This window comes from Sebastes umbrosus, chromosome 3, assembly GCF_015220745.1.
Source record: "Sebastes umbrosus isolate fSebUmb1 chromosome 3, fSebUmb1.pri, whole genome shotgun sequence".
Taxonomy (NCBI): Eukaryota; Metazoa; Chordata; class Actinopteri; order Perciformes; family Sebastidae; genus Sebastes; species Sebastes umbrosus.
In genome coordinates, this window is record NC_051271.1 from 12358905 (window position 1) to 12380020 (window position 21116).

Sequence of the window (21116 nt, forward strand, 5' to 3'; positions counted from 1 at the left end):
CGTGGTATTTGCTGTATGTCCTTTACATGACCATCATGTCACTAAACTTGTCCAGACCTGTTTTTCCAGCTAAGAAACATTGCAAAAATGTGATGCATCTTGTCTTCCACGGAACTTTCATATTCTTCCGTCTAGACTATTGTAATTCCCTCTACACCTGCCTTAGTCAATCTGCTTTAAATCACCTTCAGGTGGTTCAAAATGCAGCGACCAGGTTATTAACCAGAACTAGCCGTCGGTCTCACATCACCTCTGTTCTGGCATCCTTCCATTGGCTCCCTGTAAAATTCAGAATCAACTTTAAGATCTTGCTAATTACATTTAAGGCCCTGCATGACCTCGCCCCCAGTTACATTGCTAATCTCCTTGTTCCATAGTCGACCTGTCGAACACGTCGATCCTCTATTCTCAGCCTTTTATCCATTCCACGCTCAAACTGCAAAACAAAAGGTGATCGGGCCTTTTCTGTCTTAGACCCAACTCTCTGGAATCACCTCCCCCACCAATCTATTAGAGCTGTTGAATCTCTGGACTGTTTTAAGCGGCTTCTAAAAATCCATCTCTATAGGCAGGCCTTTCTATAGGCCTCATCCACATGTATGTTTGTCTGTTTTTCTTTGATCTGTTTCTCATTGATTCTGTGTTTCATATTGTAATTCTTTCTTGTTTTCATCATAGTTTGATGTTTCATTTGTGTGTGAAGCACTTTGTAACGGTGTGTTTTAAAAGGTGCTATTTTATATAAAGCTTTACTTACTTACTTACTTACATCTCTCGCTCTTGAGTGCCTTTACATGCACACTATCATCCTGGTTAGTTTCATGGTTTTTGGAGTAAACATATTCTGGTTTCAAAAACTTTGATATGCTCTTAATCCTTATTCAGGTTTCCGATCAGTCTGCCATGTACACCGGTGTGCCCTCAACTTTCATTACATAGTACTTTATCATTTCTTAACTATAATTGGTCTTTAATTGACAGAGTGACAATCTGCATGCTAACATGAAAGAGTATGAAAAACAAAACAAAAGCAACAGTTGCTGGGATGTTGAGGAATCAAAGAAACAGGCGATCAGAAACCTGGATACTGTTAGACACGCATATAAAGGGAGCTGCATCTTGATATCTCATGTAAACACATCTCAAGAGTAGGGGTGATAGACATAAAGTCCTCTATTACAGTAATTTTACATACAATATTGATATATATATGGTGATATTATGAAGTTTCTCAAATGTGTTGAGTTTATGGATAAAATAATCCGTCTGTTTTTGGCTTATCCAGTGAATTAACTACCTGACAAATGAAGTACTTTGTCACATTGATGCAAGTCAAAGCAGTTCTGCTTATTGATTTGTAACATTGCCTGCAATGGTCGAATACACCCAGAGATGCTAATGTGTCAGTTACTATGGGATAAACGGTATGACAAAATCTACCCAAATATGATCAAAACAAGGATAAGACTCCAGGATACAAGTGTGCATGTAAATGCACCCATTGTGACCTCTTTTCCTCTATCTTAAAACCATTTTGTATCCACATTAACCTCTCACACCTGTCTTTCTTAGGTGCGTTTCATCACTAAGATCTGGCATCCTAATATCAGTTCTGTGACGGGAGCAATATGTCTGGACATTTTAAAAGACCAGTGGTGAGTGAGACTTATCTGAACCTTGTGACCTATTGCGCTCAGCGTCCCAGTGTGTCTCCCTCGTCTCAAAACACCCTCCGTTTATCTGCTCCAACCTTTAATCTGTCTCACCCAGGGCAGCTGCTATGACCCTGCGGACGGTGCTGTTGTCTCTACAGGCTCTCCTCGCTGCAGCAGAACCAGATGATCCACAGGATGCAGTAGTAGCAAACCAGGTGAGAAAGATGTGTGTAAACACACAGTCTTGTCTGTTTCTCTCTAGTGTCACTGTTTAACCTCATTGAGCTTTTCTCTCTGCATCCTCCAGTACAAGCAGAACCCAGAAATGTTCAAACAGACTGCCAGGCTGTGGTCTCACGTCTATGCAGCCGCTCCAGTCTCCAGTCCCGACTACACACGCAAAATAGACAAACTCTGTGCCATGGGCTTTGATAAGGTCAGAACTACTTTCTATTATTGTTGTATATTGTTGAACAAAGCATGGTGTGGGACAGTCGTTTTTTTTTTTCAGCAATAGCGGTTTCTGGTTTCAAAACTTCTCAAATGTAAATATTTTCAATTCTGTGATAGTTAACTGAATATCTTCAGGTTTTGGACTGGTGGTCTAACGAAACAAGACATTTGAATACTCTGTGAACGTAGGATTCGCATTTCTTTTACTGTATTCTGACATTTATGATGCCTTCAAATGAAACTGGTGACAGAGGCTAATATCTATATCTAGTAAGGTAGCAAGTGGGTAACGTAACGCAGGAAATGCAAAGGCATTATGATGAAAGAGATGAGGCCGTTGAGAATTACAACATTTTCCTCAGTCATATTATAAAATTACAAAGAAAAACAATACACGACTAAAATTACAGTATATTCACTTATTATGTACCGAAAAATGAACTTCCATGGCCTCCGCCATTTCTGACAACGTCAACAAACACGTCACAAGTCGTGAACTCTGAGCTTTCAGAAACTTTCCACTTACGAGGTCGTGAATATCACAAGAGGGGGGCGTTCATATGGACTCTTCTCTTGAACACGGTAAACAAGACCCCATTTGAAGGCACCATAAATATACACGGTAAATTAACCGATAATGAAAATAGTCATTATAATTGTTAGTTGCTGCCTCATTTGACAGCATACTTGTCAGAGCGAGCAGAGGTTGTGTATTCTCACTGTAGTAAATGTCAAAGGATTTACTCTTAACAAGGCACAATTTATTCAAACATAATTACCATGGAAAGAATTAATTTCATTTGTGCTTTCTGAAAAAGCTGCTCAAAGGGGTTGACACGTTTGATGTTCATAATAGCATACTTTAAAATCATTCTTTCAGTTTCTATTATCTTGATCTTGTAAATGGCGCACAGATTATAATCATTTTCACTTCCATTTCCCCCTCGCCTACAGAATGCAGTAATAGCGGCCTTGTCTTCAAAATCCTGGGACGTGGAAACGGCGACAGAGCTGCTGCTCAGCAACTGAAACGCAGCCAGGTGTGAGGATCCCAAACTCCCTTCATCATAACATCAGCTCCTCTCCCGGCATCCATTCCACCATTGCCTTTTGTTACACAGACAACCCCCCGTTCACCACAGCAGTCTGAGCCTTCTTTTACAACATGTTTGTTTGCTACAAACTCAATACCGGTAGCACCACAAATCGCCAGTATGCACACCGCCCTGCTGACCCCACCTGTCCATTACGCTGTCTTTTCTTCCACTAACTCAAAATGTGTATCCTTGTAATAAGCCACCAAAAACTTTCAAACATGCATCTTGTCTTCCATGCCCTTTATTCATATCGGCTCTTATTTTTTTCCACAAATTATTGTGCTTAATATTTCAAAGAATCAAATAACTTTCCATTGCCTGGTGGGTTTTCCAATGTAAAATATGAAGGAAATGCAGCACACTGCTCTCACAGAACATCACCATTTACTCCCTCCAGCAACCAGCTGGACCTTATGATAGATTATGGACATTTAATACTATAAAAGGCCCAGCTGGATTAAATTTACTCGTCTGGATAGTGTTCTGCAATGAGCAGTGTGATGGATTTTTCCTGAACAGTTTATCTATCAATCACCTGCAGTTTTTTTGTCTGTAGAATCAGAAAAATATCACACAAACATCTGCACAAAAGTAGAAAAAGTTATCTGTAAATAGATGCGTGTAAATTTGAAAATACAATGGGGATATACTTTTTTTTTTTTTTCTTACATGGCATTGTAAAGCAAATTATTTTAAATATAAACTATGCCTAGTTTACAATTATATGGAGAGATATCTTTTTATGCTCAAATCCCTCTGAATGGCCTGTTTTGTTTTTCCCTCTTAAGATTGTTGTGTAGGGATGGCACAGCCAAGATCAGCCAGCTCACGGCCCTCTGAAGGTCATTACATGCCTCCTTTTCTGCTCCACAATCCAACCTTTTCTTATCCTTGCATGTTCTACGCTGCCTTTTGTTTTATTTGGCCAAATGATGTGGTGATGGGGGCGTCTGTTCGATTCAAAGGAGAGACTCTTTCTAATCTGTGGAAAGAGACGCCTGGGCCGCTCGCTATGCTCGGCAAGCACACACACACAGTTTGACGTCTGTAGGGAACCAAAGCCGTTTCTGTTGAGCATGTTGCTGGAACATGTTCTCTTCTGCTCTGACACCAACAGGAAAACACACCTCAAGAAGAAACGAGTGTGAATGTCATTAAGGATTTTTGAGTTTGCAATGCTGTGGTTTTTTGTTTTTAACTCATTTCAGAGCAATCACTTTTTAGCCACGGATTAAGGATCGGCTCGCCCTCTCAGTCCTGATGTTGATCATTAAGAGGGGAGATTCATCACCGATCCATTCCAGCAGTACTCAATCAAAAACGTTGGCCATATATATATATATATAAAGAGGTGACGTCCCCAAACGTGCTTTACTACACAGCCAAATAAAATGCTCACTGAGGTCGTCTTTGAATGATGTCTTATGAGTAGTAAAAGAGGCTGGAACTCCTCTGACGCAGATAGCAGGCCTGCACAGTGTTTTCAGACATTTTTGATTTGAGGTACATGGACTGTAAAGAAATGCTTAGCATATAGACAAGTGATGAATCCTCACACATGGCCTTTCTTTTAAAAAGAACTTCCTTTAGCTTGCCCTCCAGCTCAGTCCCTTCCAACACAAGAGGCATATTACAGTACTACACGGAGTTATCGTGCTCCCTCTACACTGACGGTGAACAGTTTCCAGCCAGAGCCAAAAAAAAAAAAAAAAAGGTGTTCATAGTCAGAGGTAGACGGCACACAGCATCTCCTTTACTTGTAAATAGTCCAGTTCTTGATAAAGAGCCGTCTCGTTATCACTAGCGTGCACCACTGATGGCTGGATCTATATTTTGTAAGAAAAAGAAAGGACAAAAAAAGGATAAGAGGCCCCCTCCTCCTCCTCCTCCTCTTCCTCCCCCCCGTCTTCCTGGTTTTCTCACTATGTACAATATTGCACGATGATGAAGCATAGAAAAAGGGGCTGTTGCATCTCAGTTTCTCCATTTGGATTGAGACTTATTTTTCCTCCTTTGTTTCCTTGGAAGCGAGCATCAGCAGTATAAAAAGCATGGTTATTTATTGTGACAGTGTCATGTTTCTTTGATTAAAAAAAAGTGGAAAATCAAGTTTTGTCGGGTCTCTTAGCTTCTGAAAACTGCACTTCATAAATACGGTGATCAAGATAAATGCACTGCAAGGTAGCATCTAAAAACATTTATTATCTGGGGGAAAAAATTAAATATGATAGTGAGTAGGCATACTTTAACTACATCATCAACACAACCTCGCAAGGTTTCCACTCACTCAACTCTTAAAAGCAGCCTTAACCCAGCAAACAACTGACAAAAGTACAAAAAATATTTAATTGTAAAAGACGAACAAAAAACCTCAACACATTTGTATAGTAATATATCATTTATGCATTCCAAAGTGAAGTATTGTTTCATACTTCAGCAGTAAAAAAACAAAACGGTATTTCAGACTAGAGGATCAGATGGCAAACAGAGCTTAAAGCCCAGAAACCAGAAATGTTTGACAGCTTAAATTTGTCCATTAACACACTGGAAATAAACCATAAGGCCTTTAAAAGCGTTACAGGTGGCAGTTAAGAGGCCACAGAGTTTCTACAGGGCCTTGTGACGCTATAACCGAGCTAAAGCACCTCAACATACCAAAGTTAGAAACCTAAACATACCAAAGTTTATAAAATCTTGGTGTTGGTACATCTGTTAAATGCACAAATCTTATGCTACGATGTTCCCATATTTCAGCTGCAATTTGTAACGGTCTTGGATATTCAAAAAGATTAATTGCAAAGTTGCACATGGGTATTTACAAAATACAACTGTGTAAGTAAAACCAGTGAGCTCAAAATAAAAAAAATATTGTGCAACGGAGACACAAGGAGGAAGAGGTCAGGAGACATACAGTAGGATTTTTCCCAGGGAATTTAATAAGCAACAATCATAACCAGATTAAAACGTTTGTAAAATGTCCATCCTGTTTTTTTTTCTTTTCTTAAAAATGGCTCCACAAAAGAAGCAAAGAGCAACAAACACAAAGGAAAAAAAATATCATGTTTTTTTGAGTAAGACCTACATACAATGAGCTTCAAATCATGACTATAAGGTATTTATAACCTTCTAGGATGTCAGTGGTTTGTGTCTGCATGTGTGTGTGTGTGTGTGTACATGTGTGTTTTAAGAAAGGTCCATAATGTGTCCAGGAAAGCTTTAGAGTCAAGAGGAGCGTGTACGTAGGGGTGGGGAGGAAGAGTCTGGCCCGTTCTCTACAGTCTTGATTTCACCTTCAACGGTTTCCTCTTTACCTGAAAGACAACACAGTTTGACTCAGTGTCGGCCCAGTCGGCTCTTTTCACCCGTCACAGTGACCGACACAACACAATGACAACCTAACAGTGATGTAATTATCTGTCGCCGGCTGCTTGAAGAATACGATTTTTCTTAAAGCATGGTGGATTTCCTTAAAGAAATAGTAAACTGTTGCAGACGTCTGTTGAAACTGAGGGAGATTTCACAGCTAACTTGTTTGGTTCAGTTTAAAAAGGGACCTATTATGCTTTTTGCCTTTCCTTTAGTATGTCACATCGCCTGAAACACCTTGCTTCAAGTCCTGCCTTTTCTTCCGTAACGCGGTGATGTCACCTAGTAATACATTTCCATAACGGCTAGTTTGGCACGCACTTAAACAAAGTGAGTTAGAGCGGTCCGAACAGTTTGATTTGGGTGACCAATCAGTAGTCCTTTCAGATAGAGGGTGAAAAAAGATGCTGGAGCACAGCCGGTATAAGAAATCTAAAGCGTTTGTAAACGCTGTCGATCGAACCCTGGTGTGGACCAAACACCCGAACCGAGACCGCCTGAAAAGGTGGATCTCTGTCCGCTTCCAAGCAGACTCTGGTGCGGTTTGTTTGTGATGTGAAAGCAAACGAACCAACCACATTTTCCAACAGAAAATGTTTTAAAACAGACAAATTTGTTGTAAAAATCAATCAAACTACCGTAAATAACAAGCTGCGCAACTGCCAATGGCGAAAGAGATAATTTGGCATGCGGATGAGAGGGCACTTAAACATTTCCAAAAAACTCTCTTGCACACTTTTTGCTAATGTGCCGTTGGATATGGTTGCCTCCTGCTGGTCTAGACAGTCTGGTACAGACTTATAGCGGGATACACTGTGTTTAGAGACATCCTGGACTAAACCAACTCACTGCCAGCCCACTGTGGGGCTCTTCCTGCCTGCCAGAAGGATCTCTTGTAGACTTGGTCTCTCCCTGGCTATGTGTGTGGGACCAGGCTGCACAGCTGCTCTGTCCTTGTGTGACGGCGTATCTCTCTCTGTCCTTCCTGCCACTGATAACCTCCTCTGGGCTGGACTCCAGCTCTATCTCAACGTCGCCCTCGCTACCCAGGAGGAGGGCGACTGTCTCTACAGCTCTCCCTGTCTCCTCTCCAGGCTCCCACTTTCTCACTGTTTCATTCTCTCTGCTCACATGTGGCCACCTGAAGAGAAAAAAAAGTTGACATCTGAGGGACGATGGGATTTCTGTGCAATCTCAGGATTAGGTTCATTAGCTATCGGTAGGGGTGGAATGGTACACAAAATTCACAGTTCGGTAAGTACAGTACCTCAGTTTTGGGGTCACGGTTCGGTATGTTTTTGGTTCAGAGAAAACAAAGAAAATCATAGCCTAATAATGAATAAATTCTTTTACATTTATTTTTTATTTCAAAAACAGTGTCTCATTGGCTGTTAATTCTTAATGCTACAGTTAAGGCACTCAAATACTGACATATTGTCAATAAGAAACAATACATAACAAAAATAAACATCACAAATGTAATGTAAATGTAATGTTCCGGGTAACTCACGGTCTAGAATTTCTGTTCCGCGTGTGAGTAGTAAACATAAACAGCTGTTTGGGTCACAGGGCGTATCGAAAGGATGTCGCGGACCGAACCGAACGTCCTGTACCGAACGGTTTGGATCGATTACACGTACCGCTCCACCCCTAGCTATCGGTGAAACAGACACAAACTGGGACGATATAGTTAAAAGCACCACTCTCAAGCCTTTTCTTACAATAAGCTAAGCTACTGAGGTAAACTCCACCTTTTCTCTCTCCTTGACTCCTTTCTCCACTCTCACCTCTGCAAGTCGATCTGTCTCTTTGTCCCTTCGTCATTCTGCTGCTGCTGTTTTGACATCTTGATGTTGATTGAATCTGTTGGGTTGGAGTTGGGGTCAGCTGCTCTCTTCCTGCCTCTGCCGCCTGCTGTCGGCGCCACTGCTCCCTCTTTTTCAACCACCGCAGCAGGAGCAGCGGCAGCAGCAGTCGTCGTTTTAGGTGGTCGGCCACGTCGTTTGACGGGCGACGCTTCCGTCTCGGCGTTGGGGGTCACATTCTGACTCGGCTCCTCCTGAGAGAGACAGTGAGGAAAGCTCGTTGTAGTAGAACGCTGCAGAACGTGTAGTTCCAGCTGACGTGTGGTCATCGTCTCTGAGCTTACCTTATTCCCCTCTTCATTCTTGATAACTGGGTTCTCGTTGTTTTCCTGCGCTGGGCTCTCTGATGACTCGGTGGCAGCATTGCTGTTACTACAAGACACGTTTAAAATGTTGAAGCAAGACATTCTTGGTGATGTGTATAGCTCCGTTTTTCACCGCAGGAACTTTCCCCCGGAACTCAGAGCCTTTTGAGAAACTCATTATATTCCGACTGCAGGAACCAGGATCTAAATTCAGTTCTGGGGACATTTTACAGAGATTTTTTTACCCCCCAAAAAGGCCCTGGTCGAGGGGGTGGTACTCTAAAAGTACAGGAACTTTCAGGGTGGAGTTTGCAGGCATGACCGCAGCTGATTGGTCAAACACACACACACACAGTGCTGCTGCTTCAACGGCTTCAACTCTTGTACCGCTTCATTCATAAACAAAGAAGTACTTGTATTGATTTAGGACCATGTTAGGACTTTGGGAGAGCATTTCTCTTTGTTTGATAACATAAGTAAAGTATAATAAAAAACATAAAGTAAAGTTAAGACTCTGCTGTCGGCCTCCCGACTCATTAAAAAAAAAAAGAGCGATCGCGAGGGCGAGCGGTAATGTTTGAAGAGGGAGACAGCGCAATGGTGCTGTGAAAAACTGTTGTTTTACTCAACAGATGATTTACTGTGGATAATAAATACAGTATATGCAGCAGTAAATGTCGTCGCAGTGAAACAAAAACGTTTATTTTTTTCCAACATGTTTTTTTTTTAGATGAAAAAGGCGGTCCTACTGAACTGCAGGCTGCAGAGTGTGTTTGCTGATGTGACCACCAGCAGCCCTCGTCCCATGTCTCGTTGCTTTTTCACACGTCAACGGACTTATTTGCCTAATCTTCACAGGTCTTTAGACCGCGGCGGAAACACAGACAACGGTGAGCTGAAGGAACCTTTTAGTTCCTTGAAAAGTAGTTGCAGGGACTAAAAGCCGGGAAACCCAGATTATGTGTTTATGTGTGTATGTGTGTGTGTGTGTGTGTGTGTGTGTGTGTGTGCGGTGTGTCTGTACCTGTTCTTGTTGACGGTTGTGGAGCTCAATGGGGAGGAGTTGGTGCTGGTGTTACTGGCTGTGTCTGAGGCTATGGTCGTCTTGGTGAAGATCCTCCTCCCCGGTACCGTCAGAGGCTTGTTCACAGCTCCCAACACTGGAGCTGTTTTAGGCTGCAGAAAGAAAGGGTGGAGTTGTGCGGTTCAGTTAATGGTATTAGGCCGGTAAGCACTTAATAGTTTAGATCCCTAATGATTACGTTGTGCTCACCTTTGCTACTACATGTATATCTTGGCCATTCGCCATTAAAACTCATTTGACAATGGCTGATGACTCAAACGTTATACTGAGAATACTTATATATACAGATGTTTCTAAACTCATGATAAAACCGGCAAATGTTTTCCACCTTCTCAGCTAAATAATAAACGCCAAAGAAGTGTTTACATCATTATGTATTCTGCCCTTCTTTCAAATTAAACTACACTCATTACAGTGTTCAGCATTATTAACTATGACGTGGATCGCTAAGTACACAGGAGCGACAGAGTGGTGCCTTTACCTTTCCAGTGAGCAGCATTTGTCTCATATCTGTCGTCAGATACTCTTTATCATTTTTGAAGTCCTGTTGAAAGAAATAACAGAAAACATTCATTAGCATAAACTGCTAAACTACAAAGGTCATGATTTTGTCTTTAATCTTAAGAGTGTGTCCATATTTATCTACCACTGAGTGGATAGAAGTTATTCTTAAGAGGAGATTGATATATTTATGCTTCAGATGTCCAGTGTTTGTTGTGAAATTATTTTCCAATCCCAGAAGCATAAATACATTATCTATCTGTGTGTGTGTGTGTGTGTGCGTATGTATGTGGGTATATATTGCCTTGTCCTGTACGATGAAGAACTTGTTGGGGAGGACGGGGTCTTTCGGAGAGTCCAGGTGACATGCAGTGCTCTTGTTGGCGATAACGAAGAGAGCGACATCACAGACGATATACAGCTTCTGTAACCAAGACAACAGGAGACACACAGTTAGGATTGTTTGATAATTAGGTGACTCGTCCCAAAGAGTCCTTAGATCAATGTTTTTGCTTCCTTACCTCCTGTACAAAGACTGCCTTCCTATTAGGGCTATTGATAAGCCAACCGCAGGGGACGGCAAACAACCGTCACAACCGCTATGTTCATGTTCATGTTTCATCTAGCGGCGTGATGAGGCCCCGAGCGCTGCATGTTTTGAATTTTTATCTGGTCGCTGAGAGTTGATAAATGTTCAACTTCGGGTAAAACGCTGCCTCATTAGTGTCCCTTTTTACCCAGCTGTCCAATCACAGTGGAGGAGGGGCGGGACAAATACCACAAAAACATGTACAAGTGCTGAACTGCCCTCTCTCCATACATGCTTCAGCCTTCCCTTCATCCGGTACTCAAGTACATCAAGTACATCAAGTACTCTACCTTGTGCTGACATTTTTTACTTCTGGGGATATTCCCTATCGTAGCAACCAGACGCAACCAAAGCGTCTCAACTGAAAAAAAACACTGCAGCTCTTTGCCCTTTTGTTTTCTGCATTTAACAATAAACAAGTATTTAATTTATTTTACTAAAATCTGGATAAATTAAGTAATTTGCAAAAACAAAACAAATGCTGCTTATACTGCATATTGCATATAGCTCCATGTTTAAGAACAAATGAAAAAAGGTTTTGTTTCAAGTAATGCTAGCAAGATAACACGCGAAAGTCTCCATACAAAGTTTGTTATTTTTTTAATCTTGCACATGCTCGCATTAAAGGTCATTCAAAAGGACAATGAAACTTGAGGTGTGTGATTGTTTCTGATGCTTTTTTGTTGTTGTTTGTTTGCCACACTGAGTAAGCGTATACAGTATATGTGTGTGTGTATATATATAGATATATACCTCATTGCCCTTTGCATCATCAGGACACTGCGCATCCTTCGTCTGTTTGATGTTCTCTACCATCTTCCTTAGAAAGGCATGACTGTTGTTCTCATTCTTGGTCATCAGCACCTCCAGCATGAACCACAGACACCTACACACACACACAATAAACATGCAGCATGTCACAGCTTCAGTCATCACCGCTTCTATCTTATTAGCGTTATAGGTCAAGAGTATAAAATGTTTTAATATAATTAGAAAAATAAGGATTTTGTTAAAAGACATTCTCAGCTGTATCGTCAGATTCAGAGATGGTTTATGACCCCAAAACCAAAGTACAGTGTGTCAACACTCACTCTTTGATGTCTTTGAGCTGTTCATATTCATGTGGTTTTGTGAAGTCTGGATCGTGGGCCAGCAGGTGGATCATATAGGGAACGACATACTCGGGAACGAGGGAGACAAGTTTTTCTGTGGAAAGAGAGAGAAAAACAAATATTAATGTCTACAAGTGGGTTTCCAGCCATCTGTTTTTATGTTCCTCTGCAATGATTTAATGGCACCCGATAATTTTCTTATCGCCACATACTGTTGTTATTTATATGCACCCAACTCCTATATTTGCATAACAGCAGTGGATGGAAAAAGGCATTGATTTGTATTTTCCTTTGCTGCTTTTTCGAAATTTACATTGAAATTTGAGCTAAATTTGGATGGAAACTTGGCTTATGTGATCTTTCATAGTCTAAACTGCTGTTATATAAAGCACACATTAAAAACGTCAGAGCAATGTTCTCCAAAATAACAACAGCAGCAGTGTGTAATCATAGAGCACATTAAGTCTCAGCATGAAAACATCCACAGGTTGAACACTTACCCTGAGCGAGTGGGTTCTGTTTGATGAACTCTCTGCGGACGGAGATGTTTTTCAGGAGGCACTGTCGAGCGTGAGCGCGGCGCTCCTTCACCGGGTCCTTGGCACACAGGGCGAAGACGGCGAGGTACTCCAGGGGCAGCAGCAGTTTGACGAGAGCGAGGTGCAACTTCTGAGCAAAGATCTGACGGACCTGGTAGCACTCGTCCTGTACGAAGGAAAGAAAAGACTTAAATCAATTTACACAAGAAAGTAAAGAAGATTATTAGTGCTGACTAAAGGAATGTTTTCTTTTATTCATATAGTACATGTCAAAATGAGTTCTCATCCTGTACACATTTAGTATATTGTGCATATTACAACAGGCCATTTTCACACAGGCATAGTAGAAGCGGCTCATCATTAATTTCATCATTTATATCTGTGCTTCTGTCTATGAAAAAAGGTACGTAAAAAATGTATGTAAAGGTGAGACTGACGTTGATAACGAGGCCGCAGAGCTGAAACTGTTCAGGTGTGATGATGTCATGGTAACAGGGCTCCTGGGCCAGCTTCATAATGGCTCCACCTGCGGCCAGCCTCAGACGAGACATGTCTGATTTACTGTGGGGAGGAAGAAATAACAAAAAGGGGAGGAAGGATTAAAAAAAGACGAAAACATTTGAATCAATTTTCAACTGGCAAATTTGTTCCCAAGGATGCAAAAACATTGTTTTGAAGCGGAGGCTAGTGGTTGTAAAATGCACACACATAGCGAATCACAACTTGATAATCAAAACTTATTAGAATCAAACATTAATATAATAACGTAGCCAGCTGGACTTAAATGAGTAGTCCGCTGCTTGGCCAACAGCCGGCGCGTATGGAAAGTTTGAGGTCCTCGTAACAGGTCACCCAAATTGACATGAAAAAAGCGGCATTCGCGGTGAGTTGTTTGCATCCCTGAATAAATGATTTGCCCGCACTACGTCTTAATCCTCCGACAGCTCTACTATAACCTTCAAGCGCCGAGTTACCTGATCTTCTTCTGTTCCGTGAGGTCTCCCTCGCTGACCAGCATGGCTGACAACAGGCGCAGGGTGGAGTTTGCCGACTTGGATTGGTTGTTTTTCATTCCTAGTAACCAACGCACTAACAGCTTGATGGCCTGCACCTGGGGGAACAGGAAAAGCATGAATAATTAGGCAAAGGGAGGTCCCTGAATTTTTAAAACAAATCTTTCTGCTTTATTACAAAAACATTGAAAAAGATCCAAATCTTTGTCATCACCACCAGATCGTGTCTGAAGTAAAAATCAAATTGGACTGGGAGTGAAATAAAAGCCACAGAGGTGCTTGCCTCTTACCTTAGCTAGGACCTCAGGTGAAACTTCCTCATCTGATGTCCACAGCTTCCCATTTTTATTTCCCACCGACTGGAGACATAAAGACACATCACAGTCACGTTCTCACTCTTTTCTTGACAGGGTTTATTTAGTTTAAAGTTGTTATTTATAAGTGTCCATAACATTGTTGTAAAAATATAAAAAAAAAGTGTAAAACTTTAAGTCTATCCAAAACCAGCTACACTTGCACGCAGCAAAACTGTACATGTACTCTATGATTTTTTCCCCCCACACATCTCATCACAAGCTGGAAAAGCAACACTTGCTCCACCGCAAACAGTCTACAAACAAACACTGTACAAAAAGCTGTCAATCTACCATCATTGTAACATCATCCAGAAGTATAATCTCCTGACCTTTAGACAGCTTTGTGTGTCTTGCTGATGCTAGTTTAGTGTACGAAGTGATCAACAATCTGGTTCTTCCCCCATATACCACTGTGCTCAGATAAAGGGAGGACAACTAGGGCAACAAACGGATCAACTTAGATCAACCGAGTTTGGCAGATCTGCCTTTTAGAACAACAAACTTTTGGAACTCAGTACCAAGTTATATGAGAGAGTGCTGCAGCCTTGCTGATTTTAAAATCAAGATGAAATCATGGCTAAAATCAACCCAATCATGTACTCATCACACATGAACACAATCACTTGATGTGTCTTAATGTTGTGAAATCTTGTGGTTGTGGTTGTTGTTGTGTTGTCTTAATGTCTGCTTCCTGCCCTGGCACTGCAGACTTAAATTATCTTACAGCTATCTTTGGTACAACTAAGAAGCTGTGCATTGTCTCTATCAAATAGGCAAATAAAAATAAGAAGTGTGTTTTAGTACACAGTTTGATCTCCACGCACCCTGTCATTCATGAGCAAGTCCTTGACAATGAAGTTAGCCACGATGGACTTCATTGGTGAAGCAAACTGATCTGGAGCCAGCATGGAGATGTGGCCCAGGGACACGAGAGGAGTAATGAGCTGCTCTGGGACGTCTGCATTCAGACTACGTGACAGAGGCTGGAGGTGAAGGAGAAAAAAAAAAAGTGTGAGTGCATCCCAACAAAGAAATGTCAGTTTAAGAAGAAGATGACATACAAGGTAGGGCTGGGCAATATATTGATATTATATCGATAGTGTGATATGAGACTAGATATTGTCTTAGATTTGGGATATTGTAATATGGCATTAGTGTTGTCTTTTCCTGGTTTTCAAGGCTGCATTACAGTAAAGTGATGTACATTTCTGAACATATCAGACTGTTCTAGCTGTTCTATTATTTTACTTTACCCACTTAGTCATTATATCCACATTACTGATGATTAGTCATCAAAAATCTCATTGTGTAAATATTTTGTAAAAGCACCAATAGTCATCCCTACAATATCGTTGCAATATCGATATCTAGGGATTTGGTAAAAAATATTGTGATATTTTATTTTTCTCCATATCGCCCAGCCCTAATACAAGGTGGAAAAACAGGAGACAAGACAATGATGTATCCCAGCCAATCAGTAAGTTAGGAAATGATCCACTACCTCAAAAATCTGAGCCAGCTGCACTTCCTTGTTGTTAAAGATGGCGTGGATGCAGTGGACAGCCTGCTTGGCCTGGTGAGGAGTTCCCCGCTTGGCTTTCTGATGCAGGACGGGAATCAGAGTCCTGATGGACACATAGGAACAGACATTAGAAAGACTTGCACATGCAGATTATTTCTTTCATTCAATCCAGATGTGGACCAGTATGGCTGATGCCAAAAGTGTGGACCCTTTGCCCAGACTACTGTCCAATAAAAATATTTTAAGTATATAATATAATTTCTCTCTTACGATCTTATCTGTTGTAGCTCTGTCTCGATCTTCTGCCCCGTGTTTCTGAATATCTGGATGGCTGCCTCGGCCACTTTTTCATCCTCCATCTTCAAACACTGCAGCAGAGACTCGTAGGTTTCTGCCGAGTGGAACGCTGTGGGGTGGGTGAACGACAGGACCTAGTAGGAGTGAAAGTGAAGGAGTAGAAATTATTTACTTTGTAACATTAATCTGTTGCAAAAATGCACAATCCAGCCTTAAAAGACCATAACAGTAGCCCTGTTTCCATTTAATTGTCAAGCAAATTTTAAGCAAACTTTTGAAATGTTGCAAAAAAAAGAAATGTGAATAAGGCGCGTTTTCATCAACATTACGATTTTTTCTATTATTTTTTCTTTAAAAATTACTCAAACTAATATAATTAATCGATATCAAAATAGTTAGCGACAAATTTAATAGTTGACAACTAATCAATTAATCGCTGCAGCTCTAATGCACACAAAAATATGTGAATGGAAACACGCCTACTATTGAGCATGTTTAAGCCACTGTTTACTACTAATCACACACTCGTGACATTTTGGGCATTGACTTCCATTTATTACAGCATGCTTAGTCCTTGTTATGCACCTTGAGTAGCTCCAGGCCAGAGCGGATGGCCGTATCAGGTGTAACGCCTTCCTCGTCGTCGTCTGCCGTGCCCTCAATGGACTTGTTCAGCAGCTTCACCAGTGCACTAAAAGAAAACAATTAATAAGCTATTATTACCACCACTTTGTTAAAATAATCTAAATGTGCATTACATGACAAACTGAGGCACTTTTGGATATCTTAGGACAACATAATAGCACCTACTAAACACAACAGAAAGTGTTACACTGCCTAATTTCAGCACTAGAAGTCTTTCAGTGTGTGTGTTTCCCCTCTCATGGTGTTTTTCCACAAAGCAGAAAGGGTTAAACCTGTTTAAGTGTCTAAGGCCTGCATGTACACCTCACCACCACTAGGTGTCTCAGTGAATGAGAACAGTCTGTTAATGGTATTACACAATGACACAGAGACAGGGAGAACATGAAGCTCCATAATACAGAGACAAGGATTGCTGGTCTGTCATATGACTTCCGATTTTTGTGTTCTGTACAAAAAAACACTTAAATCTGTTAGAACCATATTTACAATCCTCTTTCAATTTGAAGCAAAATGTACACTAATCCATTTTTATTAGTATTAGAATTTAGACTTGAACATGTTTTTATATTTTTGGCCTGTTGTGCAATTTAGAGGATAAAACCCAACCACAACATGACGGGAATATTTCTGACCTGATGGCCTCAGAGTCGATGTGGACGGGGGCGATGCGCTCCAGCAGGAACTTAACCATCTCCAGGAACGGGTTGGTGGGCTGTTTGGGGAACGTCAACTTCCGAGTGATCTCCCTCTGCACACATTACAAACAGTACACTGTTAATACCAACATTGATTGATTTGTGCTTATATATCTACATGCAGATTTGCACCATGGTTTCTATTACTAAATCAGGCCAACCTTCCTAAAACGTACCTTCCATTAACTAAAACTCAAACACATGAGTGTGACTGGTGATCTTGAGGTCTTTAATAATAATGTGATAGCTAAAACACTATAGAGGCTGCATGGTTTGCTCTGTTATAGTAAACCAGGGATCAAATATTGATTAGGTGTTGATTAATGCTGTACTTGTAGAAGCTTTCCCTTTTATAGCACGACATTTCCTGCTACTGCAATACAAAATGACATCATTTGTAAGTGATTGCACCTTGAAAATATAGATAAAATGAAGCTTTTTCGGTAACTAGAAACTAGAAACAAACTACTCCGCTCTTGTTTTCAACAGTGTTCTGTTGTCTGCCTGTTTGCTTCTTGTTAACTCATTAATTATTTTCTTGTGTGTACTTATTCAGTTTTATTGTACATCATTGAAAATGAGGGAATGCCCTCAATGATTCCTCAAGATTTAAATAAAGGAATGAGACTGGCAGCCTGTCTGTGAGTGAGTGTGTATGCTAAATGGAGTGTTCCTCTCACCACACAGATCTCCGCCTGTTTGCAGGAGCAGGTCGGGCTGATGAGCACCTCCAGCTGGACTCTGAGCTTCTCGTCCTCACCCAGAACCTGGTTGAACTTCTTCATGAAGTCCTGCGCCTTTCCAGCATCTGGAAGATTCTCTGTGAACATAAAAAATGAAGAAGAATTACGATGTCGGTCACGTTAAGTGGAATGGACCTTCACCATTTTTAAGAGCGTGTGGATTGAAAGTGTATTTTACACGTGGTTTCCAACTTACTGGCAATACTCATCAGCTTCCCAAACATGGCTGTGTTATTGGCCTCGGACTATCGGGGGGAAAGAGAGAGAAAAATGTCATAGATATGTTTTGCATGGAAAGACATGGAGGAGATGGTTAGTGTTGTATGGGAATGTGTTTCAACACACCACTGGCAGCTTGTGGAGGTCAAGCAGCTCTTTGACGAGGCTCCTGAGCATGTTCTGACACTTCCACATCTCGTTCAGGGCCCTGAGAGCAAAGAATACACAAAGAGAGACAAGAAACAGGTGAGAGGGGACAATCAATATACCGTCTTTGTGATTTGGACATGTTGAACTATTAGTGTGTTGTTTGTTTTCATGTTGTTTGTAGATATGGGTTTTCTTGCCATTGTGCAGTTTTGTTTTTTCTAAAGAGCTGTGTTTATAGCAAGCATTAGGGCTGGACCAGTTATTCATTCATTGGGTAGGTAATCAATTTTCAATTTTAAGTATTCGGATAGTTGTTGTTGTTTTTGGTTTAACCCCTTGGGATTACAAACACACCAAACCTTTTGGAAAATGCTTCTTATGCAATAATAAATAACAATACAAACGAAGCTTTGAATATTCGCTGTTGATTACTACTGAAGCTCTGGAGCTCAAAAAATGGTATTCGGGACAGCCTTAGCAAGCATACAATAAAAACATACAGGTCAGTATTCATGTGTACAATTTGAAAATGTGTTTTTGTTTAGAATAGAGGAAATATGGCAGGTTTACTAACTTGACAGCGTTTGTGTCCAGGCAGGCATACAGGTAGTACAGACACTTCATCTTCTCCTCTGTGTCAAGACTGTGAGGGACCATGTACTGAGCGAAGATCTTCTCTACTAATAACCTGAAGAAAGGAGAGTTTACGTAAATTGTGTGAAAACAGAGAGAATGGAAATTGCAATATTTCAGTTTACTAATAAATTTGAATGCAGTATTTCGTCATATTAACTATAATCTGTTAATCCAAGTCTCAAAAGCAGGTTTCAAAGAAATGTATTAAACAAAAGACAAAGTACTTCAAGCTTTTAGAAGACAAGTTAGTTGGTTATAGCAGTTGTTTCTCTTAACATTTATGCTGTGTCTCATGGTAAACTCCACTTAAGTACTGTTGCCAAGGGTTGAGACACAGCTGTGCTGTTCTTTTCAAAATTAAACTATTTATAGATCTGTGTTAGGGATGTCACGATACCAGAAATTTAGTAGTCAACACCAATACCAGTGAAATTCCGTGATTCTCGATATCCAATTCAATACCACAGTAAAAAACAAAAGTAAAACAATAAATCCCATGTACTTCAACATGCACTCCTTCACCGCTTGCATACTGTTTTTTGTTAGAAAGTTAAACAGGTCATAATTCTCTCTCTAATATCTATTTTATATTGCAGTGAAAACATCTCCTTCAAACACCTGGATTTATTCAAGTTTCTCACCAAAAACTACATTTTACAAGATTACATTCGACGTATCATGATAACGTTATAAGTTACCTTTGCCCAATACTCATAATTTTTACTGAATAAAGCCTCACCAGAGCGCTAAAAGAAAACAAATAAACTATAAACACAACTCACTTGTCATCAATGCTGTTCTGGTAGTAGATGTGCAGCAGTTTGTCTTTGATCCAGCTGATTTTCTGGGCAGACTCTTTCCCGGCCTCATGGTGCAGACAGTATTTCTTATAAAGCTGAGCAAGACCCATCATGGCCTCTTTACGCACACGCCACTGTAGGGGGAGGGGAGGGAAGAAAAACAGATCAGGGAGGACAGAATTAAATGAAGATGAGGAAAGTCAATTTACACCGTGACGTTTACACTCAGTCATAAGCAAATTAAAACTTTGAATGACAGAAAGCCAAATCAATATAGCCACCTGCTACTACGACTACCCAGAATGACATGTGATTCATTTCTCATACGCCTGTAACAACATCTGCACCATATGAGAGTGCATATGTGTCTCACCCTCTTGTCTAAGGTCCTCTCTCGTACGAAGCCCAACAGCTGGTCGTTGACCAAGTTGAGGTCTTTCTTCCCGGCGTTGATGATGGTTACAATGACATCATGACGGATGGCTTCCTCTGGGTCATGGGATCGCACCTTCAAATACTCTGATTGAACAATAAAGAGAAGGACATGTAACCACATTTTTGTTCAGAGCATAACGTGAAAAGAAAGGACTGAATTAGAGGTGAAGAAAACACAAGCCCACCTGTCAGGTCTCTGGCCAGGTCTGGGTGGTTCATGAGGCAGTGGCTGGCGAACTTTACACACTCTAGCCTGACTGGAACGTGGATGTCATTGAACCTGGAGACAAACAACAGTTATGCATAATGAAATCAACTGAATTATGCATCATAGTCTGAGAAAGCAAGAGAGCGGGTTAGTGACTGATGAGGACATACAAATGAAATGAATTTGTTGACAGCCCTAGATTAAAGCATCACTTTGTGTGTGTGTACGTGTGTGTCTGCATAGTGTTCTGGTAACTCACCGTCCTAGGAAGCACTGCCACAGCGGTCTGTTCTGTGAGGCCAGCTCTGAATCTTTGGCGCCAAACAACTTTGCTAGCAACCGCACAACAGCTAGACGCTCCTCGCCATCATTGCTCTGCAAACACACAAACACATGTTAAATACAAGTTGTCTTTTTTGGGCTCTTTTTCAAACTAATAATAATAATAATAATAACAATAATAATAATATTACTCTTGTCCTGCTCACTCTCCTGATGCAAACAAAACAGTGAGACAAACTGTCAAGCATCCCCATCTTATACTCTGATCCGATACCTGAACAACATGCAGCAGGATTGCATACAGAGCTGGGGAGTTTTTTTGTTTTTTTTACATTCCTGCATTTGTTGTTTAAAAGCATGAGTGTCCTGGGTTGTCTGGGTAAAGGTTGTCTCACCTAGATAACTCACATGGCGATGGGCATTATCTTACACTACTGAAACACAGAGTGAGACACAGAGTGCGCAAGCTTTAAAATCTGGCAGTTTGCCTATTAACCATTAATACTGCCCTACAACAATGACAACACAAAGTTACATCACTCCTATAAA

The 21116-nt window shown here is 40.8% G+C and overlaps 2 protein-coding genes across 7 annotated transcripts in view; one reads left to right on the plus strand and one right to left on the minus strand.

The window, feature by feature from the left end:
* The window catches only part of ube2kb (ubiquitin-conjugating enzyme E2Kb (UBC1 homolog, yeast)), an 8292-nt gene extending 2978 nt beyond the window's left edge, over window positions 1–5314 (plus strand). For both annotated transcript variants that reach the window (XM_037763034.1, XM_037763044.1), the window contains exons 4-7: window positions 1573–1655; window positions 1771–1870; window positions 1963–2091; window positions 3063–5314. In XM_037763034.1, the coding sequence (XP_037618962.1) occupies window positions 1573–1655; window positions 1771–1870; window positions 1963–2091; window positions 3063–3137 (387 nt within the window). In that variant the 3' untranslated portion in view covers window positions 3138–5314. The remainder of the gene's footprint in view (window positions 1–1572; window positions 1656–1770; window positions 1871–1962; window positions 2092–3062) is intronic.
* Window positions 5315–6113: 799 nt separating this feature from the next.
* The window catches only part of pds5a (PDS5 cohesin associated factor A), a 31968-nt gene continuing 16965 nt past the window's right edge, over window positions 6114–21116 (minus strand). For 2 of the 5 annotated variants that reach the window (XM_037763011.1, XM_037763005.1), the window contains exons 9-34: window positions 20545–20660; window positions 20263–20357; window positions 20016–20161; window positions 19625–19776; window positions 18781–18894; window positions 18183–18264; window positions 18034–18082; window positions 17775–17914; window positions 17032–17147; window positions 16340–16445; window positions 15728–15888; window positions 15437–15560; window positions 14760–14918; window positions 13870–13938; window positions 13541–13677; window positions 13004–13127; window positions 12528–12732; window positions 12007–12121; window positions 11669–11801; window positions 10631–10750; window positions 10307–10369; window positions 9766–9917; window positions 8721–8808; window positions 8359–8630; window positions 7421–7712; window positions 6478–6516 (exon numbers count right to left, since the gene is read on the minus strand). In XM_037763011.1, coding sequence (XP_037618939.1) covers window positions 6478–6516; window positions 7421–7712; window positions 8359–8630; window positions 8721–8808; window positions 9766–9917; window positions 10307–10369; window positions 10631–10750; window positions 11669–11801; window positions 12007–12121; window positions 12528–12732; window positions 13004–13127; window positions 13541–13677; window positions 13870–13938; window positions 14760–14918; window positions 15437–15560; window positions 15728–15888; window positions 16340–16445; window positions 17032–17147; window positions 17775–17914; window positions 18034–18082; window positions 18183–18264; window positions 18781–18894; window positions 19625–19776; window positions 20016–20161; window positions 20263–20357; window positions 20545–20660 — 3369 coding nt within the window. Of the gene's footprint in view, window positions 6517–6550; window positions 7195–7329; window positions 7713–8358; window positions 8631–8720; window positions 8809–9765; window positions 9918–10306; window positions 10370–10630; window positions 10751–11668; window positions 11802–12006; window positions 12122–12527; window positions 12733–13003; window positions 13128–13540; window positions 13678–13869; window positions 13939–14759; window positions 14919–15436; window positions 15561–15727; window positions 15889–16339; window positions 16446–17031; window positions 17148–17774; window positions 17915–18033; window positions 18083–18182; window positions 18265–18780; window positions 18895–19624; window positions 19777–20015; window positions 20162–20262; window positions 20358–20544; window positions 20661–21116 lie in introns of those variants that run through there. The other 3 variants (XM_037763000.1, XR_005205951.1, XM_037763022.1) reach the window with 3 other exon arrangements.